We start from the raw sequence: 27,547 nt of genomic DNA on the forward strand, positions 1-27,547 counted from the left end.
TTGGGGATCATTCAATATTTTCTTTTTTTTTCAGTGAAATCATCTCATGTGAAGAGTCAACTCATTTAATTAAAGTTCAGTTAGTAACTTTTTTTGTGGGGTTTTTTCTATTGGAAGGATTTAATCATTTGCAATTGTCTACTTATGATAAGGTAAAATGTTTTTCTCTCATATGATATGGTAAATATATCCAATGCAAATAAACATCTACTTTTTAAATGGTATTAATATTAATTCCCATATATTCCTGTTAATTCCCACAGTTTCCACCTCCTGAATATTCCCCAAAATGTGCAACCCTATTAGTGAGTAATATGTTTGGAAATCACAATAATATTTCAGTATCAAATACATTATTGTATTGGCACCTAAGAATCGTGATTATATCGTATCGTGAGGTCCCTGGCAATTGCCAACCCTAATGTTTGCTCCCAAATATTCAAGCCCTGTCCGATCTATTCTAGTTCATCATTCATTCATTCAGATGTCTGTGTGTATATGGTTCTGGTTTCAGTCACTACACTAGTGGTGTAGTTGATTCATGTTCTGGTATGCACTGGGTTGGACACATACTCTGGGATATACTTTTCCTCTCGTACTGGGGAAGACTCACATTCTCATGTAGTGGTGTCATTGTGTTCTTGTTTCAATGAAGCTGTGCTCTGTGGCCTTGGTGACTTATCTGCAGAATGGAGAAGGAAGAACTGAAGATCGTGAATAAGGATGAGGAGGATGAGATGGTGTGTTTTTTTATTTTACCTCGAGTTCTTTCCCTCACGCTCTTCTTTTCCCTCACGCTCTTCTTTTCCCTCACGCTCTTCTTTTCCCTCCCGCTCTTCTTTTCCCTCCCGCTCTTCTTTTCCCTCCCGCTCTTCTTTTCCCTCACGCTCTTCTTTTCCCTCCCGCTCTCTCGCAATTTCTTTCCCGCTCTCTCTCTCGCTCTGAATTGCACATATGCCAATGCCTAATAGTTTATTCAAATCAAATGGGATAGGAACTCATGTTAAAACTTGACTCCAACTCCTCTGATGACCCCATATGAACTGCCATTTTAACCGCCCCCTCTGGCCCCCGCTAGGAGCTCCAGGGGTACCATGTGTGTCGGTGGCGTGTGGCAGTGGTGGGCCTGGGGGTGCTGTGTACAGGGGGTTTCCTCCTGCTGCTGCTCTACTGGATGCCAGAATGGTGTGTGAAGGCCACCTGCACCCGGACCACCGTCAGAGAGGCCGAAGTGGTGCTGCTCCAATCAACCGTAAGCCATTCTGAATATTTTCATAAGACTTAATTTTAAAGTAGACATATCAGCCACCAATTTGTAGTTCGTTAGTGTATCTTATTAGCCATTTATTAGTCCTTAATTAAGTGCTGTCTTATTCAAACATAAGTCATGTGTTACTGGACAATCCTTAATAACCACACATTTCCACACCCATGAGCAAAAGTTTATAAGGATTTCCTGACACTGGATTTGTGTAGGTTCTTGAAATACGGCCAACATTCAACTAATGTTAGCATCGAAACTTCCATGGTAATCACAATGGCCACTTTCAGGACACACGTCACCATTCAATACTTATTGGGAATCTTATCAATCATATTAATGTTCCTTCCTACTGTAGGATATGAGAGAAGTTGACTTAAGGTGTCAATCTGACTTTTTGCACCACCTGTACAAACACGTATAATTCATCAAAATCTAAATGTCTTTCACTGAATCGTACGCTCTTCACATACGAAGGAAATTTAGCTTCACTGTCCAAATACGTGAATACCAGAGAACCTGTCACCGCTGATGGTATGTGTGTGTCTCAGGATGACTTTAAGCGCTGGTTCCTGGCCAAGGTGCGTGTGATGCTGGCCCCTGGAAGAAACCCCTTTGACAGCCTGGAGACCCAGACCACTCCCCCCATGACCAATGGACACTCCCCCCACCCCTCGGACGGCTTCACCCAGGAGTTAATCAGGAAGTACGCAGAGTACCAACCCACTCAGGTAGTACCACGCGATGGCACACACAATAACACACATCTGTATTTTTGCTTTCTTTACTGGTTTCTTTCTCACATACGCTCACGCTCAAAAGTATACATCTTTATGGTCAATGAAATGGGGAGGAAAAGCACAAATCAAAAAAGTTTCTGCCTTAGTTATTTTTGCTAACATTCTTATTTCTTTCTCCCTTCAGATTCGCTATTTTACACTCCATAGCACAAAGTACTACTGGAACGACGAGGTCCACAATTTTGAAGTATTAACGTAAGCAATTTAACAGACCATTATTATAGCCAGTGACCTGGATACTTTCCAAATGGTTTGTGTAATGCATGTCCAAGCAAATGTTCTAATGGAGGCCTCGTTTCCCTTCTTTCACTCACACTCACACACACACTCACAGTGGCCTGGAGGACCGGGAGGTGACCTGTTCCACCGTCCACTCAGTGCACAGCACGGGGCTCACCAGCAACCAGCAGGAGTACAGGTAACTTATACCAAACACGTTGTACAGAGTGGAAGGCCATGATGGTTTGAGCAATGTGATGTGTTGAGGTTAAATTCACCCCATAGGAATGCTTGGTTTTGGTGCATTAGCTAAGTCACTCAAAGGTGGTACTGATACCCGCAAAATGTTTATTGTTACTCTATTACACTTAACCCTAGCCTTCCTACGGTAGATTCATTACCCCCATCCCCCACTGCCAGACTTCACGGTTAAAAGCAGATACTGCAGGCCACAGCAGCCTCTCTGTCACCTTAGACGCCCAGACTTCCAATGCCCAGTCACCTCACAAAGCCCTGACAACACCTTCTAATAGCCCTGTTGGGTGTCAGTCTTCTCAGAGCTGGCCTTCTGTTCCCCATGTGTCACTCACCCAGCATCTAGAGGGAGGGAGAGAGTGTGTTCATGTGTGTGACTCTGACCTACTTAATGTAGCACTGTCAGTGTCACACCTTATCAATGGTTTTATTAGACACATTGTGTCTGTGTGTGTGAGAGAGACGAACATTTGTTATAAAGTTGAATGAGTTGTTAGTTTGAACTGTAAATGATCAACCTTTGTTCTCTCATGCTTTCCCACAGGAGACTGTTTTTCGGAGTGAATGAAATTGCAGTGAAAGTGCCTTCAGTTTTCAAGCTTCTAATCAAAGAGGTATGAGAGGTTTTGGGTGTAAATGTGAATAAGGTGTTCATACCCACTACTTAAAGGATGCTTGATTTTCTTACCAGAGCTCATTTTCTCTGACACCTAATTGATAACATAAGTCTATATGAATTATTTACATCCAAAGGTGCCTATCAAAATCAATAGCTAATTTAGCTGAGATAATGATCAAGATAATGAGCTCCTGTGCCTGGTATTTTAATGGGAAAGTTCTGTTGAATGGAAGCCAACTTGGTTTTAAGCTTTTTTTTCTGACCAGACAGATTTAGATTCTGAGTTGTTGCGGGGAGGTTGTCTTTAGTCTAATGAGTGAACACTGTGAACAGGGCCAACAATGGCAGTAAAAACAGCATTTTCCACCTCCGCAGTTCCGCTCAGCTCCTTATTGTCTTTCTATTTCTCTGACGTCTCTCTCGCTCTCTTTGACCCCACGGTCTCTGCGACAGTCTCCATGTCTCTGTGTTCTGTCTGTCTCACTCTGTCTGCTGCACTCTCTGTATAAAGAAACAAATTGAACCATATGTGTCGAGAGCTATTTCACATTTATACCCTTTTCCCACTATTGAGCCAAACATGACATATTATGGTTAGCTTGCTATAGGGCTTAATCAGGCATTATTCTAGTGAATGTCAAAGTGGATGTCTTGTTGCAGCTTGTTGTTTTGAAGAAGTTGTTTGACATGCCTCTTTCTTTCCCTCCTTTCCTTCCCTCCTGCAGGTCCTCAACCCTTTCTACATCTTCCAGCTCTTCAGTGTGATCCTGTGGAGCGCTGATGAGTACTACTACTATGCCGCAGCCATCGTCTTTATGTCGGTCATTTCCATAGCTACCTCGCTGTACACCATCAAAAAGGTATGTCTGTCCCCGCCCCTTGGTCTCCTCTTATTTCTTTACTTACCTACACACACACACTTTTTTTTTCTCCGCACTATTGGTTAGAGCCTGTAAGTAAGCATTTCACTGTAAGGTCTATTTGGCGCATGTGACAAATAAATAAACTTTGATTTTGATCTATCCCTTTTTGTCTGTCCTCTCTTTCTCTACCCCTCTCATCCCCAATCTTATTATTCCTTCCACAATTTGGAAAAATGTATTCAATAATCAAAAGGTGAGTCTGGGGCCTTTCAGAACTGGCTGAAACCAGGCTGAATTAGGCTCATCTGGACTAAAACAGTTGTTTAGCCCCCTCCCCACTCTAGGGCCCTGGGTTCACCCCCTTACAATCACACTGCATAAGTAGAGAGATGGAGGGAGGTGAAGGGGTGGAGGCTTCACCTGGGGCCCTAGGTTTACACAAAGAAGGAGATCGCCCCCTTAGAATCACACAGCATATGGAAGAGGGAGATCAAAAGAGAGGTTGGATGGATGGGGAGGGGGCAGCAAAGTCTTCTCTGGGAATTTCAAGGGACATTGAGAATCTATTAACTGTTTTTGGAGCACCTGATATGTGGTTATGCTTATTGGCTGTTCTCTCCTTTTCAGCAATACGTCACGCTTCATGACATGGTGTCAGCACACAGTATTGTCCGAGTTTCAGTCTGCAGAGCCAGCAACGGTTTGTTTAATATAACTCACTAAGATTTCATGCACTTTGACTAGTGTTCAATTCACCAGTAGAACGGCACACTTATCCGTGTGTGTGTGTGCACTCCCACAGCAGGCTCAGGCTGTGCATGTGATGCCTCAGCATTTTCCCCCTGCTGCCCAGAAGGGTGTGAGTAATGAGAGATGTTCTGAACAAGACTGGGGCTCTGACGCACAGAACACCTCTTTTATCCTCCTCCCTTCCTTCCACTCCTCTCTCCCTCTGTACTTTCCCTGCATTCTCCTCCTCTCTCCACACCTGCTCTCCCCTCTGTTGAATCCTAATAGACATCGAGGAGGCCCTGTCCACTGACCTGGTGCCCGGCGACGTCATGGTCATCCCTAGCAATGGGACCATTATGCCCTGCGACGCAGTGCTGATCAGCGGCACCTGCATCGTCAACGAGAGCATGCTGACAGGTGAGACTTGGAGATTCTGCCTTCTCGCTCTCTCAATGCTGGTCACTTGCCAAATACAGAATTCTAAAATGTATTTATTTTACATTTGTGCAAAGCCTCACACAACACAACACTCTGTAAATACCTTGCTCTTCCCCCTCCCCCAAGGTGAGAGTGTGCCAGTCACCAAGACCAACCTCCCCAACCCGGGCGAAGGGGACAAGGATGGTGACGCAGCTTACAGCATGGAGGAGCACAAGAGACACACCCTCTTCTGTGGCACTCACGTCATACAGACCCGCTTCTACTCAGGGGAGCTGGTCAAGGCAGTGGTGGTCCGCACAGGTTAGCCGTCTGTGTGTCCGTTCGTGTCCTCAGTCACAACCTTATGCCTTTTCAAATTGTTGTACGATCATGATCTGATTTTGGATAATAAAATAATATGAGTGTTTACCATATTCTGAATGTAGCTCCTTCCATCCCCCCCCCCAGGTTTCAGCACAGCTAAGGGCCAGCTGGTGCGCTCCATCCTGTACCCCAAGCCCACCGACTTCAAGCTGTACCGCGACGCCTACCTTTTCCTGCTGTGCCTGGTGGCTATAGCTGGCATCGGCTTTGTCTACTCCATCGTCCTCAGCATCATGAACAATGTACTGGGCCACACAGTACACTATACTCTGGCTGGGCTGGGGAGGGAGTGGGAGGGAGAGTGACTAGTCCTATAGAGGCTGTAGAAGGTTTCTAGGTCACAGTGGACTATTATGGCTAGTTAGCTTCACGACCAATTCAATCCCTACAGTAACCCCTGCTGTATTGTCATTTTTTTCCTTGTCTACTGTACCCCAGGTGCCAGCCAAGACCATCATAATTGAGTCCCTGGACATCATCACCATCACTGTGCCCCCCGCGCTTCCCGCTGCCATGACGGCGGGCATCGTGTACGCCCAGCGCCGCCTCAAACGCATCGGCATCTTCTGCATCAGCCCCCAGAGGATCAACATCTGTGGCCAGCTCAACCTGGTCTGCTTCGACAAGGTGGACACACACACACACACACATTGGTAGAGGAGAGGCTGTGCTGGGGAAACTAGTCGTGGTGATCCGGTATGGTAATCGCCCTGCTCAACAGTTAGTGCTATATATCTCCCCTATTCACTTTGTGCCTCTGTCTTCAGACAGGTACACTCACAGAGGATGGATTAGACCTGTGGGGAGTCCAGAGAGTGGAGAAGGGGACGTTCCACCTGTCAGAGGAGAATGCCTACAAGGACACTCTGGTTAAGTCCCAGTTTGTAGCCTGCATGGCCACCTGCCACTCTCTTACCAATATCGATGGCAAGCTGTCCGGAGACCCTCTGGATCTGAAGATGTTCGAGGCCACAGGCTGGGTGAGTGACTGAAACTTTACCCTCAATCTCTAACCTGTGTGTCCTTCACTCTTTCTTTACCCAAACAATGTGTTTCATGCTCAGAAATGTTGACTCAAAATATGTTGCTTTGAGAGATTTTCCAGCTTCTATTTTCAGACATATATATTTGCTTCTCTCTGACTTTCAATGTTGTTCCGATCACACTTATGGTATCCATTTTGAGATGCTGGTCAGCTGAAATCTTGACTTTCGATGCTGCTTAGATTTTCTAATGTTGACTCCTCTCCCTGTCAGATCCTGGAGGAGGCCACTGAGGAGGAGACCTCCCTCCACAACCGTATCATGCCCACCGTGGTGCGGCCCCCCAAGCAACTGATGCCCCCCGAGCCCGTCGTGTCACCTGAACAGGACATGGTGCGAACAGGTTACCCCTCCTGAGAGCAAGGCTCAGTGCTGCCCCCAATGGACACACACCCTCAGCATTGATCATGTCTCCCTCATCACATGTTGATTTGGTCTGTTGCTGTTAGCTCTTGGTCATGTGTAAACGTTCATGTTAATCATAGTTCTGAATGGTATCTGGCTTTTCTAGGTTCACATTCTATGTTCCTCTCGCATTATTTGAAATGCACTGTTTGACTGTACGTTCACTCTATGTTCTTGTCTTTCACATTGTAGGAGCTGTATGACTTGTCGGTAAGTAGTGCAATCTCAAGTTTTTAATATTTATTGTACCTTTACGTAGAGGTGAAATATCTGGAGGTTAAAGGTCATTCTGTGTGTTGTGTCCTCATGTAGTCGGCCTATGAGATTGGTATCGTGCGTCAGTTCCCCTTCTCCTCGGCGCTGCAGAGGATGTGTGTGGTGGCCCGTCTGCTGGGGGAGAAGCGCATGGATGCCTACCTCAAGGGGGCGCCAGAGGTTGTGGCCAGCCTCTGCAAGAAAGACACTGGTTGGTGTCTTAACTGTTTACTCTGAATTTGCCTATACACTTTGCAGATGCTCCTACTGAGAAGAAGTTACGGTCAGTGTAGTAATGAACAAATGCTCTGCTACTGAATTGTTAGTCCCTTGGTCTAACCAAGTGAGATAATTGACCGCTTTGATGTCAACGGTGTAGTGGCATGATCAAAGACCAGCAGTTTCAAAGGTTTACTGGAATCTTGTCTTTTCCTTAATTTCCAAGACGTTTCTGAACCCATCTCTCACTCTCTCACACACACAAACAATGTCTATTTAAGGGCTATATTGGCATGGGAAACCAATGTTTACTTTGCCAAAGCAAGTGAAATGGATAATAAACTATAAAACATTTACTGGGAACATTACACTTACACAAGTTACAAAATAATAGACATTTCAATGTCATATGTCTAAACTCAGCAAAAAAAGAAATGTCCCCTGTCAACTGCGTTTATTTTCAGCAAACTTAACGTGTAAATATTTGTTTGAACATAACAAGATTCAACAACTGATACAAACTGAACAAATTCCACAGACATGTGACTAACAGAAATGTAATATTGTGTCCCTGAACAAAGGGGGGGGTCAAAATGAAAAGTAACAGTCAGTATCTGGTGTGGCCACCAGCTGCATTAAGTACTGTAGTGCGTCTCCTCCTCATGGACTGCATCAGATTTGCCAGTTCTTGCTGTGAGATGTTACCCCACTCTTCCACCAAGGCACCTGCAAGTTCCCAGACATTGCTGGGGGCAATGGCCCTAGCCCTCACCCTCCGATCCAACAGGTCCCAGACGTGCTCAAAGAGATCCGGGCTCTTCGCTGGCCATGGCAGTACATGAACATTCCTCTCTTGCAAGAATTCACGCACAGAACGAGCAGTATGACTGGTGGCATTGTCATGCTGGAGGGTCATGTCAGGATGAGCCTGCGGGAAGGGTACCACATGAGGGAGAAGGACGTCTTCCCTGTAACGCACAGTGTTGAGATTGCCTGCAATGACTACAAGCTCAGTCCGATGATGCTGTGACACACCGCTCCAGACCATGACGGACCCTCCACCTCCAAATCGATCCCGCTCCAGAGTATAGGCCTCTGTGTTACGCTCATTCCTTCAACGATAAACGCAAATCCGACCATTACCTCATGTGAGACAAAACCGCAACTCGTCAGTGAAGAGCACTTTTTGCCAGTCTTGTCTGGTCCAGCAACGGTGGGTTTGTGCCCATAGGCAACATTGTTGCCGGTGGTGTCTGGTTAGGACCTGCCTTACAACAGGCCTACAAGCCCTCAGTCCAGCCTCTCAGCCTATTGCGGACAGTCTGAGCACTGATTGAGTGATTGTGCGTTCCTGGTGTAACTCGGGCAGTTGTTGCCATCCTGTACTTTTCCGCAGGTGTGATGTTCGGATGTACTGATCCTGTGCTGATGTTGTTCCACGTAATCTGCCACTGCGAGGACGATCAGCTGTCCGTATTGTCTCTCTCAGGCATCTCACAGTACGAACATTGCAATTTATTGCCCTGGCCACATCTGCAGTCCTCATGCCTCCTAGCAGCATGCCTAAGGCACGTTCACGCAGATGAGCAGAGACCCTGGGCATCTTTCTTTTGGTGTTTTCCTCAGTAGAAAGGCCTCTAGTGTCCTAAGTTTTCAGAAATGTGACCTTGAATGCCTACCGTCTGTAAGCTGTTAGTGTCTTAACGACCGGTCCACAGGTGCATGTTCATTAATTGTTTATGGTTCATTGAACAAGCATGGGAAACAGTGTTTAAACCCTTTACAATGAAGATCTGGATTTTTACGAATTATCTTTGAAAGACAGGGTCCTGAAAAAGGGACATTTCTTTTTTTATGCTGAGTTTATACAGTGTTGTAATGATGTGCAAATACATAACATGAATAAACATAAATATAGGTTGTGTTTACAATGGTTTTTGTTCTTCACTGGTAGCCCTTTTTCTTGTGGCAGCAGGTCACAAATCTGCTGTGATGGCACACTGGTATTTCACCCAATAGATATGGGAGTTTATCAAAATTGGATTTGTTCTTTAATTCTTTGTTGGTCTGTGTAATCTGAGGGAAATATGTGTCTCTAATATTGTCATACATTGGCAGGAGGTTAGGAAGTGCAGCTCAGTTTCCACCTCATTTGGTGGGCAGTGTGCACATAGCCTGTCTTCTCTTGAGCCAGGTCTGCCTTCGGCGGCCTTTCTCAATAGCAAGGCTATGCTCACTGACTCTGTACATAGTCAAAGCTTTCCTTAAGTTTGGGTCAGTCACAGTGGTCAGGTATTCTGCCACTGTGTACTCTCTGTTTAGGGCCAAATAGCATTCTAGTTTGCTCTGTTTTTCCAATGTGTCAAGTAATTATCTTTTTGTTTTTCTCATGATTTGGTTGGGTCTAATTCTCCTGTCTGTGTCCATCTGTCTCTGTCTGTGTGTCTCTCTCTGTCTGTGTGTCTCTCTCTGTCTGTGTGTCTCTCTCTGTCTGTGTGTCTCTGTCTGTCTGTGTGTCTCTGTCTGTCTGTGTGTCTCTGTGTCTCCGTCTGTCTGTGTGTCTCTCTCCGTCTGTCTGTGTGTCTCTGTCTGTCTCTCTTTGTCTTGCTGTCTCTCTCTCTGTCTGTGTGTGTGTGTGTGTAGTTCCAGAAGACTTTTCAGAGGTTCTGGAGGACTACACCAAGCAGGGCTTCCGGGTCATTGCCCTGGCCCACCGCCGCCTCGAGTCCAAAATCACCTGGCACAAAGTACAGAATGTCAACAGGGATCAGATGGAGGCCAACATGGAGTTCCTGGGGCTGATCATCATGCAGAACAAGCTGAAGGCTGAGACCTCCGGGGTACTGCAGGACCTCCGCAGGGCACACATCCGCACCGTCATGGTCACTGGTGAGAACTGGCACACCATGTTTAACATATAAACAGACATTCAGTAACACACTAAATCTATCCTTCCTCTCTGCAGTAGACTTAACTTTTTGTTGTCGTTTTCAAAGTTTGATGGAGGTATTCCTGGAATCCTGACGAATATAGTTCTGGGTCTTGCAGCTTAACGGCCAGAAAGCTCCAAAGTCCAGCCTGTCCCCCTCTTTTTTTCTCTCTCTCTTTTTGTCTCTCGCTCGCTAGCGCTCTCTCTGTCGCTTTCAGCAGTGTAAATGTAATCAAACTATCAGATAGAATTTCAGCGCCCGCCAAGTCCTTTCATGCAGGTCGCTGGTCCAGAGCCAGTACCCGCAGGCCACCCGATCCCACTCACAACCCCTACCCAGGTTTGGAGTGTCACAATGGGGAGAGCGCCAGGACAATACCCGCGTCTCACACTCGAGAATAGAATGAAGTCCCCTCTTAGGAAATTATTTGTTTGGAGTTCCCCCTCATGGTTTTGAATAGGTTTGTGCTTAAGGGCAACATACACGGAGTATACCAAACATTAGGAACACCTTCATAATATTGAGTTGCACCCCTTCCCAATGACATCAATAAGGGATCATAGTTTTCACCTGAATTAATCTGGTCAGTCTGTCATGGAAAGTGTGTTTTAATGTTTTGTATACTCAGTGTAAAACATCTCTCCTCCAGGTGACAACATGTTAACGGCCATCTCGGTGGCTAGGGACTGTGGCATGATTCCCCCTCAGGACCAAGTCATCATCGCCGACGCGCTGCCCCCTAAAGATGGCCAGGCAGCCAAGATCACTTGGCGCTACGCAGACAACCCCAGCAAACATGTGGGCAAAGCACCACGCCTGGAGGTGAGGGACCCCTGGTGGTGGGTGTGGCTCATTACAGCTCCGACAGACACACACACACACACACACACACACACACACACACTGATCCCCCTTAGATCCATGCAGGAATACATCAGAACTCAGAAATTGCCCAGTGAGCACACGCAGCAGGAATGAATGAATGTGTGTGTTCTGTGTTCCAGACACTGGCACACACAGAGGTCACACCGCCAGCCAATCATTGTGTCAGATTGTGTCTAGATGCTATCAGGGATATGTATATTTAGTGGCATACCTTGAGGTCTCCACGTCAGTTTATATGGAAACTGAAGTTGTTTGTCTCTATCTTGAACGATTGTTAATCTACAAAGGCCATGTTGTACCATTCAATCATTTACAAGATGTCATTCTTCCCTTGCTCACCTGCACCTGCTTTTCCCTGCCCCTTCCTGTCCCAACAGGAAGTACAGATCAATCTAGAGGATGTGCATCACACTCACAAGCCTCAGGACCAGTACCACTTTGCTATGAGTGGCAAGTCCTTTGCTGTCATCACCGAGCACTTTCAGGACCTGCTGCAAAAGGTACACCACCCCTCCATTCCCCTATAAAAGCATAGCTACTGTTGTTGTGATTTGGTTGTGTCTAATGCATTGTTGTTGACCTATCTGGTATAGTTGGTGCTGCATGGCACCGTGTTTGCCAGAATGGCCCCCGACCAGAAGACCGAGCTCATTGAGGCACTGCAGAGTGTGGAGTGAGTAGAAACCCTGTTGACTCAGTTCACTCTCTTCATAGATCTTTTCAAATATTTAAACAATTCATTAATTACATTTACAACAGTCAAATGATCTTCTCTTTCCCCATCTGCAGTTATTTTGTGGGCATGTGTGGAGACGGCGCAAACGATTGTGGTGTAAGTACAGACTCTTTGAAAGCAAAGACACCGTCATTCCTTTTAATGTTCTTGTTTCTGACAACTTTCTACCGTCTCCTCCACCCTCGCTCTCCAGGCTTTGAAGAGGGCTCACGGTGGGATCTCTCTCTCTGAGCTGGAGGCCTCTGTAGCCTCTCCCTTCACTTCCAGGACACCCAACATCTCCTGTGTGCCTAGCCTCATCAGGTAGGCCTGCACTGGGCCTCGAGCACCACAATACTACCCTACACCATCAGCTGAACATGGCTAACAAACTAACACCATCCTACTACCAAGCTTCCAGGCTAATCAGTCAGCCTTATGAACTTGCATGCTGACTCACTCGTTTGCGGCGCAATAAAAAACGACTCTTTCTCCACAGAGAAGGGCGAGCGGCTCTCATCACCTCCTTCTGTGTGTTCAAGTTCATGGCCCTCTACAGCATCATCCAGTACATCAGTGTCACCCTGCTCTACTCTGTGAGTACAGTACCCCTCCTTTAGTCTTCTCACTCCTGGCAGGAGAATACCTCAGAGATCCTATTAAATATGTCATTCTATGGATATTACTCTGGTGTATATAGTAGCTGACCTCTGACCTTCTCTCTCTAACCCTGTCAGATCCTCAGTAACCTGGGAGACTTCCAGTTCCTCTTCATCGACATCGCAATCATCCTCCTCGTAGTCTTCACCAGTAAGTAAACAACACCAGTTAGATGGAGCGTTATGCTATTGCAAAATTCCCTTTTTTGATGCTGCACACATTACTTGTTTGATCAAGTACCAACTTTCTATCTTCTGGTTCCTTACTTCTCTTTTTCTCTCCCACCTTCTCTGTCCAGTGTCTCTGAACCCAGCATGGAAGGAGCTGGTGTCGAGGCGTCCCCCCTCAGGTCTGATCTCTGGCCCTCTGCTGTTTTCTGTGCTGACTCAGATCCTCATCTGTCTGGGCTTCCAGACCATTGCCTTCCTCTGGGTCCGACACCAGGCCTGGTACCACATCTGGACGCCACAGTCCGAGTGAGTCCAAGTTCAACCCCCACAATAACTACTGGACCTATTCAAAACACACTATTTGGAGGATAGCTGTATCAGTCTAAAATCACCAATAAGACACCTGTAACAAAACACCAATGGACCAATGAGACAACTGTACCAGACCCAAAACAAACCAATAATCAACTGTAAACACAGTAACATTAGCCGTGATTGTCTTCCTGTATGTCATTACCTCAAAGAGTAGGGACGTCGCCAGTAAGCTTTTGACTTGTAAAGCTGCTTCCTGCTAAACATCTGTGTGTGTGCCCTGTGTCTCCTCTCCCAGTGCCTGCAACTCGTCCCTCCGTGCCAACTTGGGGCCAGAACACAACTCCTCAGAAGAGAGGGACGACCACAACATCAAGAACTACGAGAACACCTCCCTATTCTACGTCTCCTCCTTCCAGTACCTCATCGTGGCCATCGTCTTCTCCAAGGGGAAGCCCTTCAGACAGCCCAGCTACAAAAACTGTGAGGATCACTACTTACACCAATGTTCCCACATACCTACCTGAAAATCAGATAAAGTTTTAAGTGTTGGTTCTAAAATCAGTTGACGGTTTGAGATTTGTTGAAAGTGCAACATTGGGGGGAGTGTCTTTTGTTGTGTGACTGACATGTTGGTTTTATTGTCTCTCTTCCGTCTCTGCAGGGCCTTTTGTGGTGTCATGTATTGGCCTGTACATATTTATGTTCTTCATCATGTTTTACCCTGTGTCTGCTATCGATGAATTCCTAGAGGTGAGTGGACGTCAACCATGAGAGACAAGCGTTATACAGATATTAGCCTCAAGCTTTGGTTGAATTGAGTCCTACAATAGTGACATTGTGAATTAACATGGCACTGCTCCACTGTCTGTTAAATGTACTCTTGTGAATCTGTTTCTCTTTTTTATATTTTTTATATAGATTGTGTGTGTTCCGTTTGAATGGAGAATCACTCTGTTCTTCATCATCATAGTCAATGCAGCCGTGTCTGTATTGGTGGAGGTAAGACACACACTAACGCATGAACATCAAAGTGAGATGTGCGCTGTCCATTTTGCATTATTCTGAGCTCTCTTTACACCATGTTACATAGGTCATTTTCTCATGTACAATTTTTGTTTTGTCATGCAATGTTTTCATTAGTGGCACTTAGGTTCAGTCAGGTGGTGCTGGATTGTGTGTTGACTGTTTCCTACTGACCGTCTGGAGAGTGACTGTGGCCTACTGACCGTCTGGAGAGTGACTGTGGCCTACTGACCGTCTGGAGAGTGACTGTGGCCTACTGACCGACTGGAGAGTGACTGTGGCCTACTGACCGACTGGAGAGTGACTGTCGCAGAATATTAACAGATGAAGCTGAGGGCTGAGCCAATGTCTGTTTGACATACCATTTGACTACCTTTTCATTATGAAAAAGCCAGACATTCTTCATTGTCTTTCATTGAGGGGTGGCAGGGTAGCCTAGTGGTTAGAGCGTTGGACTAGTAACCGAAAGGTTGCAAGTTCGAATCCCCGAGCTGACAAGGTACAAATCTGTCGTTCTGCCCCTGAACAGGCAGTTAACCCACTGTTCCTAGGCCGTCATTGAAAATAAGAATTTGTTCTTAACTGACTTGCCTAGTAAAATAAAGGTCAAATTTAAAAAAAATTAATTAAAATTGATGTAACCCAATGAAATTCTACCTTTTAGCGGACACATACACACAATTCCTCCCAAAAAACATTCCTTACCCCAGGACTTCAACGGGTGACTATCCAGGAACATAAGGAACACTCAATTTCTGCCTAGATTTGACATTCATTGACGGGATATACAAAAACAGGCTTAACGTTTTGGCTTAATCATCTTCATCGCATAATTCCTACCTGTAAATACAACCTGCAATCACCACAGTGACTGCTATACTGTAGTCCACTCATTCAACCTAATGGGTGGTTGGTTACACACCTAGTTCCTTTTCTCTCTCAATCTCCAGGTGTCAGAAAATGATGACCTAAAGATTTGTGGCCCAATGATAATGGCTTACCAGTGATTTACTATTAGAAAATGTCCCTGGCTTACCCTGCAGGGTAGAGCAGTAGCACTACAGTGCCTTCAGGAAGTATTCACGCCCCTTGACCTTTTCCACGTTGTTACAGTCTGAATTTAAAATAGAGAAGAAAACATTTCACTGGCCTACACACAATATCCCATAACGTCAAAGTGGCATTATGTTTATTTTGACTAATTAATACAAAATGAAAAGCTGAAATGTCTTGAGTCAATAAGTATTCAACCTCTTTGTTATGGCCTGAATAAGTTCAGGGATAAAAAATGTGCTTAATAAGTGCATGGACTCACTGTGTGTAGTACTTGTGTTAATATGATTTGTTAATGACTACCCCACACATACAGTTTATCTGTAAGGTCCCTCAGTCGAGCAGTGAATTTCAAACACTGATTCAACCACAGTTTTCCAATGTCTCGCTAAGAAGAGCACCTATTAGTTGATGGGTAAAAATACAAAAAGCAGATTTTGAGTATCCCTTTGAGCATGGTGAAGTTATTAATTACACTTTGGATGGTGTATCAATACAACGATACAGGTGTCTTTCCTAACTCAGTTACAGGGGGGGAATTAAACTGCTCAGGGATTTCACCATTAGGCCAATGGTCACTTTAAAACAGTTTGCATTTAATGGCTGTGATAGGAGAAAATTGAGGATGGATCAACATTTTATTTACCCCACAATACTAACCTATTTGCAAGAGTGAAAAGGAAGCTTGTACAGAATATTCCAAAACATTCATCCTGTTTGCAACAAGGCACTAAAGTAATACTGCAAAAAATGAGGCAAAGATATTCACTTTTGGTCCTGAATGCAAAGTGTTGTGTTTGGGGCAAACTAATACTCTCTATATTTCCAATGCATCTTGTGGGTATACTTGTAATAATTAAGGACTGGAGTAAAAGAAGAAAAAGTAAAAAAACAAAAAAACAAACAGAATGGAGCTAAGCACAGGCAAAAACCTGGTTGTCTGCTTTCCACCAGACACTGGGATATGAATTCACCTTTCAACAGAACAATAACCTAAAACACAAGGCCAAATCTACACTGGGGTTGCTTACCAAGAAGACAGTGAATGTTCCTGAGTGGCCGCGTTAGTTTTGACCTAAATTTGCTTGACAATCTATGGCAAGACTTGAAAATAGATGTCTAGCAATGATCCACAACAATTTGAGAACTTGAATCATTTAGAAAATTCTGTGGGAAAATATTGTACAATCCAGGTGTGCACAGCTCTTAGACTTACCCAGAAACACTGGGTAATCACTGCCAAAGGGGATTCTAACATGTATTGACTCAAGAGTGTGAATACTTAAGTAAAATAGATATTTCTGTATGTCTTTTTCAATAAATGTGCAACATGGTATTGTGTGTAGATGGGTGAGGGGGAAAACATTTGTAACGCAGGCTGTAATGCAACAAAATGTGGAATAAGTCCAGGGGTATGAATACTTTCAGACACTGTATTACTGTGCTGCTCTTATCCCCCCCTCTTGAGCCTCACAAGCCCAAGAACAGCTTAGCAGTGACAAGATGGTGCTCTCTCCAAAGCTGACAACCTCTCACTCCTCAGCCAATGACACTCAATGGATAATCACCAGCAACGGATCTGTCACAAAACATAATCATCACAACAAATTCCAAAAAGCACAGTTCTTCTGTTGTAGATGAAGTTAACACTCTCTCGCTTTATTTGTTTTCATTTATTTTGAGAGTAACTCCTTTTGCCTATCATCACGACTAAGGCACAGCCCTGAAATCACCCTAAATGTCCTTTCAATAGTTTGACTATTAAAAAAAAACGAATGTACAAAATCTTCTTGAGAGACGCTGTGTGATCAAGTAGCCACTCTACTCTTTGTAATTGTTTCCTGCCCACTGCGCCTATTATTCCATAGACCCTCGTCCTTGACGTCGTCTTATGGAAGCTTGTCTTCAGCCGAGACAAGCAGGGCGGCTATGGCACCACCCATTCCGCTCCAACAACACAGGTTGGGAAATCTGACGCTCCTCCTCTCTTCCACCGTCGCTTTTCACCTCCCCCTGTGCCCCCCTCTTCTTTCTTTCCTTCTTTCTATATACCCTCCCCAGACCTTGCATGTGCAGACCTGATTGTGCTCTGGCCCCTCTTCTGCCCCCTGGTGGGTCTCCTGTGTTATTACTCTCCTCTGGGAACAAGATTGCCCCAGTCTTCCCTCCTATCTAAAGCTCCAGCAGTAGTACAGATATTGCTCCAGTAAGCTCCCCCTGTTGCATGTACCTCACAGCTTTCCTGTAAGCCGCTAAGAGTGGAAATAGCATGGCCTAGATCAGGTATGTATACACTGCAGGTTAGCTGGTATGTCCCACACATGGTCACTCTTGGCCTCCTTCCATATGTAGCAGGGAAAATGGGCTCCCATTTCCAATTGCAAATAGTCACAATGACCTTTTTTCTGAACCGCAGCATCTTAGCTTGTCTGCTTGTTTTGAGGTAATTCTCTGGCAGAAAAACTTCAATCCTCAAAACGTATTGCAATGCTGGACGTTAATTTGAATGGCCTAAGAACATTTTCTGTTGAGGGGAAAGTTCCCCAGGAAATTATTTAATTGTCTCAATTATTATCCATTATAAAACAATGTGCATTCTGCAATAAAGTGAACCAATCTGAATCCCATCGCTACCTTCTTTTGGTTATATAGTGCATGTGGTGACATAAGCATGTGATGTCATTCTACTGTCTAAAGGCATGAAAAGAAAAATCTATAATTTAAAGGGATCAATTGGAAAGAGAATGAGTGGGGAATATTCATTGTTTTCTTTGCTGTTTCCTTTGCCCTTTTCTCATTGTTGTTATCGTGCTGTTTCCAGGGGGGCATCGACCTTTGGGGAGCCAAGTGTCTGTCGTGGCTGTGCTGCCGCCGGAGGAAGGTACCCAAGGCGCGCTACATGCACCTGGCCCAGGAGCTTAGCGTGGACCCCGACTGGCCCCCCAAACCCACCACCACCACCGAGGCCAAGCACCCACTGCCCGGCAACCCCCCTGAAAATGGCTCCTCCTACCAGATAATGGCCGACTCCTAGCACCCCCCCGCCCCACTCTTGGCTAAAGCAAAAACACACACTCCCGACAAAAAGAAACAGTGGTCTATGGAAAGAACAAGGCGAAAGATGGGGTGATTGTAGAAAAGGATTTTGGGGTGAAGAAATGGTAGTGTGGATCTCTCCATGCTCTTTGCTGCTCAGATCCAGCACACTGTTCAGACCCTGGCTGGTCTACGTAACTCTAACCAACCAAACCCCTCAACCTGCCACCACCCCCTGGTATACAATGGTTTGTCTACTACCCAAATACACCCCCAGTATGGTCTACTCTATATCCACCCCGCCTTCAGCTGGTCTACCTGCAGTCCATGTTGTCCACAGGCTGGGTCCTGTGGCAGAGTCAGACCCCTGTGTCATCATTATGAGTTGAATCATTGCCTCACTGCTTTTTAACCCTTGCAGAACTATGCAACGAACTGACAACTCCAATCGTAGTCTTAAAACGGTAATGATTTTTACAATTGTAATTGATGTTGCTGTGATTCCTCCATGAGCTCCAGACCTCGCATTTTTGCTTTTGTTTGTAAGCAGCCACCAGCCATCTCCACTAACATGGTTATCATACAGGGGACTTGAAGCATAGATGTGCATGAACCCAGCTCCGTTTAGCCATTGTTATATGGTGGTTGGAATACTACTGCTTACCCAACAGTACTGTAGTATTAATATTGCTGAACAGGGACCAGAACCTTTTTGTATTATGAAACTAGGCATAACAAGAGGTAGTATGCAAACGGCTTGGAATCACAGTTAGCAGCAACCCACCCCCCTGCATGTAGAAACCATCCAAAGGCGAATAGACTTGCAAAATCATGTCAAACTGGCCTCACATGGGCTAGCGTTGCTCCACATGGAGAAGGTCTGTCTTTAAAAAAGAAAAAAAATGATATGATAATGGTGAAGGGCGAGGCATTGTGAAATTCATTACCTAGCCGTATGCGTGCGCTCTCTCCATACAACCATGCAACTGGCAAGATACTGTACTACCAATGTATACTCCACTAAAGCCATGGTAGCATGAATGTATTGTATTGTATTAGCATTGCTCACTACACAGTCAAAAGAGAAATCAAAGGGCTTAAAACTCATTGTCCATCAGAGGAGGCTGCTGTGTAGCGATATAGGATGACGTGCTCATTGTAATGGATTAATTAATTTCATTCCAACCATTACAAGTCCGTCCTCCTATATCTCCGCCCACTAGCCACCATTGTTATCCAAATTCTCAAAGATACAATACACAATCTGTCACTGTATATATTTTCTCAACAGTTTATTTCATAACAGAACATGTGCATTGCTGTCCAGCCTCATGATGTGTTGGACATGTCATATTTTCTGCCAGTCAGTCATAAGCCAGTCTTTCTCCTCATAGTAGCAGGTCGTCACATATCGTCAGAGATCCTAGTTTGTGTTCATCTGATGTAAATATATTATTTGATGACATTCCAAATGTGTGTCAGAATTGCCGGAAACAAAATACTGAGAGGTATCGCGAAGAATGCAAGTTCAAATATTTAAATATGATGTATTTACTTGGTGTTAAAGGTCCAATGCAGCTGTTTTTATCTCAATATCAAATCATTTCTGGGTAACAATTAAATACCTGACTAACCAGGTTTACATCCAACCTTTTTATGCGAGTAAAGTACATGTCGGATAAAAAATGTCATGACAGGCCTGATGGAAACCATTTTTTCCGGTAAACTTTCCAAATGTCGACAAAACAAAATCCACTAGACAAGGTGGGATCTTTTTGTCAGTAAAAATGATTATGCGGGGGAAATAGTAATGCTTTTATGATATAGTAACCATCATATCGATGTGAACTTGGAGTCACGCGATGACCTGTAGTCCTCCCACTAATACTCATCAGGAAAGCATGCAGTTTATGTTACAGATCTAAATAATTGATGAACTTCAAAGGGTGGTGAAAGTGCAAGTAGATGCGCTTAATTATTTCCAGTAAATATCAAGGGTCTTATTTTGGTGACATAATTCATCCTTGGCTGCAGTTTGACAAATAAAAATAGTCTTGATCTTTTGTCCATAATAATAATCTCATGTAGGCTATATGTGAGCTCTAAGCAAAAATGGCTTCTTAGCAATTTTGCTGGGAGTGGTCCGAGTGGTGCAGGGAAAACTGAGAATGAGCTATTATTTCTTATTGGTCTATTCACTAATTTACCACCTGGTGGAGTCACAAGGCAGGCCAAAACTCCACCCCAACAGCTCTTACACTAAGTGGTTATCATTTTCACAAGTTCACAGTATTATTCCAAACTCAGTGTGAAAATATAAAACGCAGAAAAATCACATTTGACTTCACTGGGCCATTAAGGCAAAGTGTTAACTCGTTTTATTTTTCAGATTCACACTTCAATTTCAGGAATGACAACAACAGATGTCCTAGTTATACATTTTATTTGCATGATCAAACCTTCCAGATCTCTACGAGACATACACTACCGTTCCAAGGTGTGGGGTCACTTAGAAACGTTTTTTGTCCGTTAAAATAACATACAATTGATCAGAAATACAGTGTAGACATAGTTAATGTTCTAAATGACTATTGTTGCTGCAAATAGCGGATTCTTTTCAAATGGAATATCTACAGAGGCCCATTTTCAGCAACTATCACTCCTGTGTTCCAATGGCACATTTTTAGCTAATTAAAGTTATCATTTTAGAAGGATAATTGAACATTAAAACCTTTTGCAATTATGTTAGCACAGTTGAAGACTTGTGCTGATTTTAAAGAAGCTTTTAAACTGGCCTTCTTTAGACTAGTTGAGTATCTGGAGCATCAGCATTTGTGGGTTCGATTACAGGCTCAAAATGGCCAGAAACAAATGTTTCTTCTAAAACTCGTCAGTCTATTCCATGCTAGAAATTGCCAAGAAGATCCCGCACAACGCTGTGTACTACTCCCTTCACAGAACAGCGCAAACTGTCTCTAACCAGAATACAAAGAGTGGGAGGCCCCGGTACACAACTGAGCAAGTGGACAAGTACATTAGTGTCTAGTTTGAGAAACAGACGTCTCACAAGTCCTCAACTGGCAGCTTCATTAAATAGTACCCACAAAACACCAGTCTCAACGTCAACAGTGAAGAGGCGACTCTGGGATGCTGGCCTTCTAGGCAGAGTTCCTGTGTTCTTTTGCCTATCTTTACTTTTTATTGGCCAGTCTGAAGTGGCTTTTTCTTTGCAGCTCTGCCTAGAAGGCCAGCATCCCGGAGTCGCCACTTTGCTGTTGACGTTGAGACTGGTGTTTTGCGGATACTATTGAAGCTACTAGTTGATGACTTGAGGCATCAAACTAGATACTCTAATTTACTTGTCCTCTTTCTCAGTTCCCACTCCTCTTTCTATTCTGGTTAGACAGTTTGTGCTGTTCTGTGAAGAGTAGTACACAGCGTTATGTGGGATCTTCCATTTCTTGGTAATTTCTCGCATGGAATAGCCTTCATTTCTCAGAACAAGAATAGACTGACGGGTTTCAGAAGAAAGTTTTGTTTCTAGCCATTTTGAACCTGTAATCGAACCCACAAATGCTGATGCTCCAGATACTCAACTAGTCTAAAGGACAGTTTTATTGATTCTTTAATCAGAACAACAGTTTTCAGCTGTGCTAACATAATTGCAAAAGGGTTTTCTAATGATCAATTAGCCTATTAAAATTAGAAACTTGGATTAGCTAACACAACGTGCCATTGGAACACAGGACTGATGGTTGCTGATAATGGGCTTCTGTACACCTATGTAGATATTCCATTTAAAAAAATCTGCTGTTACCAGCTCCAATATTCATTTACAACATTATCAATGTCCACAATGTATTTCTGATCAATTTTGTTATTTTAATGGACAAAAAGGGTTTTTCTTTCAAAACAAGGACATTTCTAAGTGACTCAACTTGAACGGTAGTGTATATTGTTCCTGATATTTGGAGTGTTGGTAATATGACACAGGTGATTTTGGAGCGTTGGTAATATGACACAGGTGATTTTGGAGCGTTGGTAATATGACACAGGTGATTTTGGAGCGTTGGTAATATGACACAGGTGATTTTGTAGTGTAGGTAATATGACACAGGTGATTTTGTAGTGTTGGCAATATGACACAGGTGTATAAAGAATGCACAGTAGAGAGCACATTCTCCAGGAATATCCAGCAATTTTGGTCATTGACAATATATGACCCAGGAACAAGAGTACATCCTCCTGTGACAATTAACCTGTTTCTGCAAACCAACTCTAGATTGAATCCATGACAGTTCTGCTTTTAGTAAAGGTATATTTACTCAATGTTTCTGAATAATGATTTACATTGGTGTTGGTATTTAATTATGTTGAGGGGATCTTTCCTAAATATCTGTACAAGATGCAAATTTTTATTTTCAGAACAAAATGTTCAATTTTACATTTAGCTATTCAAATTAAAAATGTAATTTTTGTTGAATGATTATAGAGTAAAAAACATTTTAAATGTTCAAGTAGTTGTAAACACGTCATGTTTCCAGAAAGTTCAAAAAAGCCCACCTCCAAATCAGACTGGAACATTATGGACTTTTTAATGTTAATAATACAAAGAAAATTGGACTAGCTGTATTTTAAAAAATGTACATTTACAGTATGTGTTTTTAGATGTACCTTCAAAAACATTGTTTAGAGATGTGCTTGAAATATGGATAATGCACTTATATCGAAGGGCTGTAGTGGTGCTTTCTACTCTCGGTACTGTTTTGTCACAATCAGTTGTTTGTACACTTTTTTTGTTGTTGTAATGTTTGGATTTCTTTCCAGTGTTTTGTCACTATCAATGTTATGGAACAAGCGATGCTATGTGTTTATCTTCCTGAATCAGACCATGAGTCTATTGGGCATTTCTATAATTATTTAAGTCAATGATGTTGAGGTGCAATTGTCTGATACTACTAGGGCCCTCAAACTAAACTTTGGACCTCGAAGCCAGTTAGCCTTTTTCTTCTTCTTTCTCTCCATTGTTAATTCAGGTAGAACAGAACCGGTAGGCGCCGGACCTCGTAGGGAAGGGTTGTCAAACTCCGTCTGTGGAGGGCCTAGTGTTTGCAGGTTTTAATTTTTTCCATTCAATTAAGGCCTAGACAACCAGGCGATGGGGAGTTTAGTTAGTGACCTTAATTCATAAATCGAGTACAAGGGAGGAGCGCAAACCTGTAGACAATGGTCTCTCTGAAATGAGTTGGACACGTGTCGTAGGGTGAAAGTTAAATACCCCTGCTATAGGGCTTGTGACCTAACCAGGGAAAAACTGGGGCCTAGTTATATCTAAAGCAGGGGTGTCAAACTCATTCCATCTAGGGCCGAGGGTCTAATGTTTTTTGTTTTTTCCTTTCAATTTGTGTCCAATTAAGACCTAGGCAGTTCCCAACTAATCAATAACCTTAATTTAGCAATCAAGTACAAGGAAGGAGTGAAAACATGCAGACACTCAGCCCTCCATGAAATTAGTTTTGACACCTGTGCTCTACGACCAATATCTAGTCGTGAGAAATATCTTCTCACTGTAAACGGTTACCATGAGTCTAATGATTGAAATAAGGGATTCTATTAATATATTGGCACCTCAGCTCAACAAACACTGTTTCTGGACAGAAATATTCTGACCTTTTAGCTCAATGTTCATTTTCACTAGCACCTGTCACATTAAATGTGTAAACCATGCTTTGAGTTTTATATACTCTGTCTGTCTTTTTTGTCAAATCTCAATGTTACAGGCTGAAGAATGTGCATTGCTGTGGATATTGCAACCGGTATTCTCTCTCTTGTCTAGAAGGGATAATTTTGCTGCTAGGGGAATGATTCAGACTAACCTTAATGCTTCAACTTTCAATCAATGATGATTACCCTAAAACTTGCAAATAGTTAGTATGCTTCCTCATTTTCCCCTTCACTTACAAAGAATCTGCTAAATCAAAGCGATTAAGTGTATGTTGAAATTCTTTTTTTAAGGTACATTATACCACCTGTTGACATCTCTAATCACCTGCTTTTTATTTAAGTGTTTGAAACAAACCATTAAGAGGCATTTAGAACATATCAGACACTGAGTCTGAACTTCCAGTGGAATTGTTTCCTCAGGGAAATGTGTATTTGTAACAAATCAAGAAATACAATGAAGTTAATTACCTAACTGAATTAAAAAACAATCCTGTTGGTAAACATTTTATTACAGTTCTATTGTATGTAGATTGGATTTGGTAGCACAACAAGCAATCTCCCAAACTCTAAGAGGCTTCTCTGAAAAAGAAAAAAAAAACTTTTGTAAACGTAAATTACTTAGCAAATTTTTGTACTTGTTATTTATTTGTATTTCTTTACTTAGTATTGTATTTCTAATTTTCTTTAGTTTTCATTTTCAATAAATGTGGTTGTCAAATAAACACCTATGTTTTTGACTACTTTTTCAGGTTAAAGTATACTGAACAAAAATATAAAGGAAAGTGTTGGTTCCATGTTTCATGAGCTTAAATAAATGATCCCATACATTTTTGCAAACACACAAAAAGCTTATTTCTCTCATTGTGTTAACAAATTTGTTTACATCCCTGTTAGTGAGCATTTCTCCTAAACCAAGATAGTCCATCCACCTGACAGGTGTGGCATATCAAGAAGCAGATTAAACAGCATTACACAGATGCACCTTGTGCTGGGGGCAGTAAAAGGCCACACTAAAATGTGCAGTTTTGTCACACAACACAGTATGACACATTTCGCAAGTTTTTAGGGTGCATATAGTTGGCATGCTGACTACAGGAATGTCCACCAGAGCTGTTACAACAGAATTGAATGTACATTTCTCTGTCGTTTTAGAGAATTTGACAGTATGTCCCACCGGTCTCAAAACCACACGTGTAACCACGCCAGCCCAGGACCTCGACATCTGGCTTCATCACCTGTGGGATCATCTGAGACACGTCACCCGGACAGCTGATGAAATTGTGGGTTTGCACAACCGAAGAATTTCTGCACTAACTGTCAGAAACCGTCTCAGGGAAGCTCGTCATCCTCACCAGGGTCTTGACCCGGCTGCAGTTTGGCTTCATAACCGACTTCAGTGGACAAATGGCCACTGGCATGCCGGAGAAGTGTGCTCTTCATGGATAAATCCCGGTTTCAACAGACAGCGTGTATGGCATCCTATGGACGAGCGGTTTGCTGATGTCAACGTTGTGAACAAAGTGCTCTGTGGTGTTGGGGTTATGGTATGGGCAGGTATAAGCTACAAACACAATTGCATTTTATCGATGGCAATTTGAAAGCACAGAGATACTGTGATGATCCTGAGGCCCATTATCGTGCCGTTCATCCGCCACCATCACCTCATGGTTGAACATGATAATGCATGTCCCCGTGTCGCACGGACTTTTACATAATTCCTGGAAGCTGAAAATGTCTGTTTTTCCATGGCCTGCATACTCACCAGACATATCACCCATTGAGCATGTTTGGGATGCACTGGATCAACATGTAAGACAGTGTGTTCCAGTTCCCGCCAATATCCAGCAGCTTCGCACAGCCATTGAAGAGGAGTGGGACAGAATTCCATTGAAGAGGTCACAATCAACGGCCTGATGAATCTTTGTGTTGGTCACACCAGACTGACTGGTTTTCTGACCCATGCCCCTACTTAAAATAAAAAGTTGTGACTAACAGATGAATATCTGTATTCCCAGTTGTGAAATCCATAGATTAGGGCCTAATGAATTTATTTCCGTAACTGTGTAACTGCTGTGAAATGGCTAGCTAGTTAGCGGGTCAATCGGTGATGTCACTTGCTCCTGAAGTAGTTGTTTCCCTTGCTCTGCAAGGGCTGAGGATTTTGTGGAGCGATAGGTAACGATGCTTTGTGGGAGGCAGTTGTTGATGTGTTTAGAGGGACCCTGGCTCAAGCGAGGAAAGGGACGAAAGCAACACTGTTACATCAGAAAAATCTTTGAAATTGTTGCATTTATATTTTTGTACAGTGTAAAGCACCTTTCTCTATAGTACTATTTGATGAACTTGTCGAGGTGCCTGTTCAAGCCATTGTCCCAAAGTTGGGAACCTCTTCAGCATAGCATGTTGCACACTATAATGTTTGCACCCAGAACCATATCTCGCATGGATTTAACATTGATAAAACAAGCGGGATTATGGTATTAATACACATTTCCATAAATTCCCTGGTGCAATATTGTCTGATTTAGTAATAAAAAGTGAATAATTTAACACATCAGGAGCTAAAAATATTTAAATGTTATCAATATTATTCATTTTAGCCTAGTTGCTGAGAACCGTAGGCTACATTATGTAGTCAAAATTCTGGAAAATAGCACATCCCATACAAACAGAGCAGAAATGTAGGGCTCTATTTAATCCGCATCATCAGTGACTGAAATTGAAATTTCAATGTTCCCGCTTTAGTGGAGACAGCATTCACAGTAAAGGCTGCATATGTCGGCTTAATTGGAAATTACCTTTACATTTCTATCGTGGAATCTGTAACACTTCAACTTTAGGCCGGGATTCAATCCAATCATGCTTAGTTGACACAGTTAATTTCTGATTGAGCAGGCATGCAGCCTTTACCATGAATGCAGACTCCGTGAATGCGTTAACATTGCCTTTTCAAAAGGTACATTTTGGAGACAAAATGTGATTGGATTGAATCCAGGTCAACTTTTCTTTCCAATTTGCAAGAGGCTTAATCCAGAGATCTGTATATAATGACGAGATGCTCATGTCTGCCCTAACAATGGGAGTATTTGTCCTAAAGGCGGGAAGGCAGGTGACAAGTTTAGGGCTGCATTTTATTCCCATATAAATGCATTGGGCTTATTCTGGACATATTTTGACGAGAGTTAGCCCTCTCCCTTCGTCTCTTCCTCTCTGCCGAAACTACAGTATATCGCTGGAGAAAGCATCTGAGCGAGCGAAACAGCACCCCTCTATATGTAGCCCATGTATCTGATGCTGTCTGGCCAGAAATAGTATGACATGCCATACTCTTTTGGTCCAGGCAGCATCAGATACATGTTCTACACATACTGAGACAGAGGGGCGCTGTTTTACTTGCTCTGATGCTTTAACTGAGATGTGTCTTTCTGTTGGCGTGCGTCTCGGTCAAATAAATTATCAATATTTTATTTGCATGGGCAAGAAGGTACGGTAGGGCAGGCCAGGCCCCCTAAGGCCCGCCCATAATGCCAGCCCTGGCACCCCCTTCCCGGGGCCAATAGG

At 43.4% G+C, this 27,547-nt stretch overlaps 1 protein-coding gene across 1 annotated transcript in view; it reads left to right on the forward strand.

Moving 5' to 3' along the window:
- The window catches only part of LOC135524620 (polyamine-transporting ATPase 13A3-like), a 62,072-nt gene extending 37,364 nt beyond the window's left edge, over nucleotides 1–24,708 (forward strand). Inside the window, exons 2-31 of the mRNA XM_064952325.1 lie at nucleotides 656–740; nucleotides 1,079–1,252; nucleotides 1,813–1,992; nucleotides 2,186–2,256; nucleotides 2,396–2,479; nucleotides 3,080–3,149; nucleotides 3,880–4,014; nucleotides 4,645–4,717; nucleotides 5,035–5,166; nucleotides 5,314–5,490; nucleotides 5,638–5,795; nucleotides 5,992–6,180; nucleotides 6,321–6,533; nucleotides 6,810–6,929; nucleotides 7,194–7,211; nucleotides 7,314–7,467; nucleotides 10,119–10,364; nucleotides 11,055–11,227; nucleotides 11,668–11,790; nucleotides 11,884–11,963; nucleotides 12,080–12,122; nucleotides 12,220–12,329; nucleotides 12,505–12,601; nucleotides 12,743–12,815; nucleotides 12,964–13,141; nucleotides 13,446–13,630; nucleotides 13,812–13,900; nucleotides 14,069–14,149; nucleotides 17,095–17,187; nucleotides 18,048–24,708. Of these exons, the coding sequence (XP_064808397.1) occupies nucleotides 690–740; nucleotides 1,079–1,252; nucleotides 1,813–1,992; nucleotides 2,186–2,256; nucleotides 2,396–2,479; nucleotides 3,080–3,149; nucleotides 3,880–4,014; nucleotides 4,645–4,717; nucleotides 5,035–5,166; nucleotides 5,314–5,490; nucleotides 5,638–5,795; nucleotides 5,992–6,180; nucleotides 6,321–6,533; nucleotides 6,810–6,929; nucleotides 7,194–7,211; nucleotides 7,314–7,467; nucleotides 10,119–10,364; nucleotides 11,055–11,227; nucleotides 11,668–11,790; nucleotides 11,884–11,963; nucleotides 12,080–12,122; nucleotides 12,220–12,329; nucleotides 12,505–12,601; nucleotides 12,743–12,815; nucleotides 12,964–13,141; nucleotides 13,446–13,630; nucleotides 13,812–13,900; nucleotides 14,069–14,149; nucleotides 17,095–17,187; nucleotides 18,048–18,260 (3,783 nt within the window). The 5' untranslated portion in view covers nucleotides 656–689 and the 3' untranslated portion in view covers nucleotides 18,261–24,708. The remainder of the gene's footprint in view (nucleotides 1–655; nucleotides 741–1,078; nucleotides 1,253–1,812; nucleotides 1,993–2,185; nucleotides 2,257–2,395; nucleotides 2,480–3,079; nucleotides 3,150–3,879; nucleotides 4,015–4,644; nucleotides 4,718–5,034; nucleotides 5,167–5,313; nucleotides 5,491–5,637; nucleotides 5,796–5,991; nucleotides 6,181–6,320; nucleotides 6,534–6,809; nucleotides 6,930–7,193; nucleotides 7,212–7,313; nucleotides 7,468–10,118; nucleotides 10,365–11,054; nucleotides 11,228–11,667; nucleotides 11,791–11,883; nucleotides 11,964–12,079; nucleotides 12,123–12,219; nucleotides 12,330–12,504; nucleotides 12,602–12,742; nucleotides 12,816–12,963; nucleotides 13,142–13,445; nucleotides 13,631–13,811; nucleotides 13,901–14,068; nucleotides 14,150–17,094; nucleotides 17,188–18,047) is intronic.
- The last annotated feature ends 2,839 nt before the right edge of the window (nucleotides 24,709–27,547 follow it).

The sequence above is a fragment of the Oncorhynchus masou genome, chromosome 31 (genome assembly GCF_036934945.1).
Source record: "Oncorhynchus masou masou isolate Uvic2021 chromosome 31, UVic_Omas_1.1, whole genome shotgun sequence".
Lineage (NCBI taxonomy): Eukaryota > Metazoa > Chordata > Actinopteri > Salmoniformes > Salmonidae > Oncorhynchus > Oncorhynchus masou.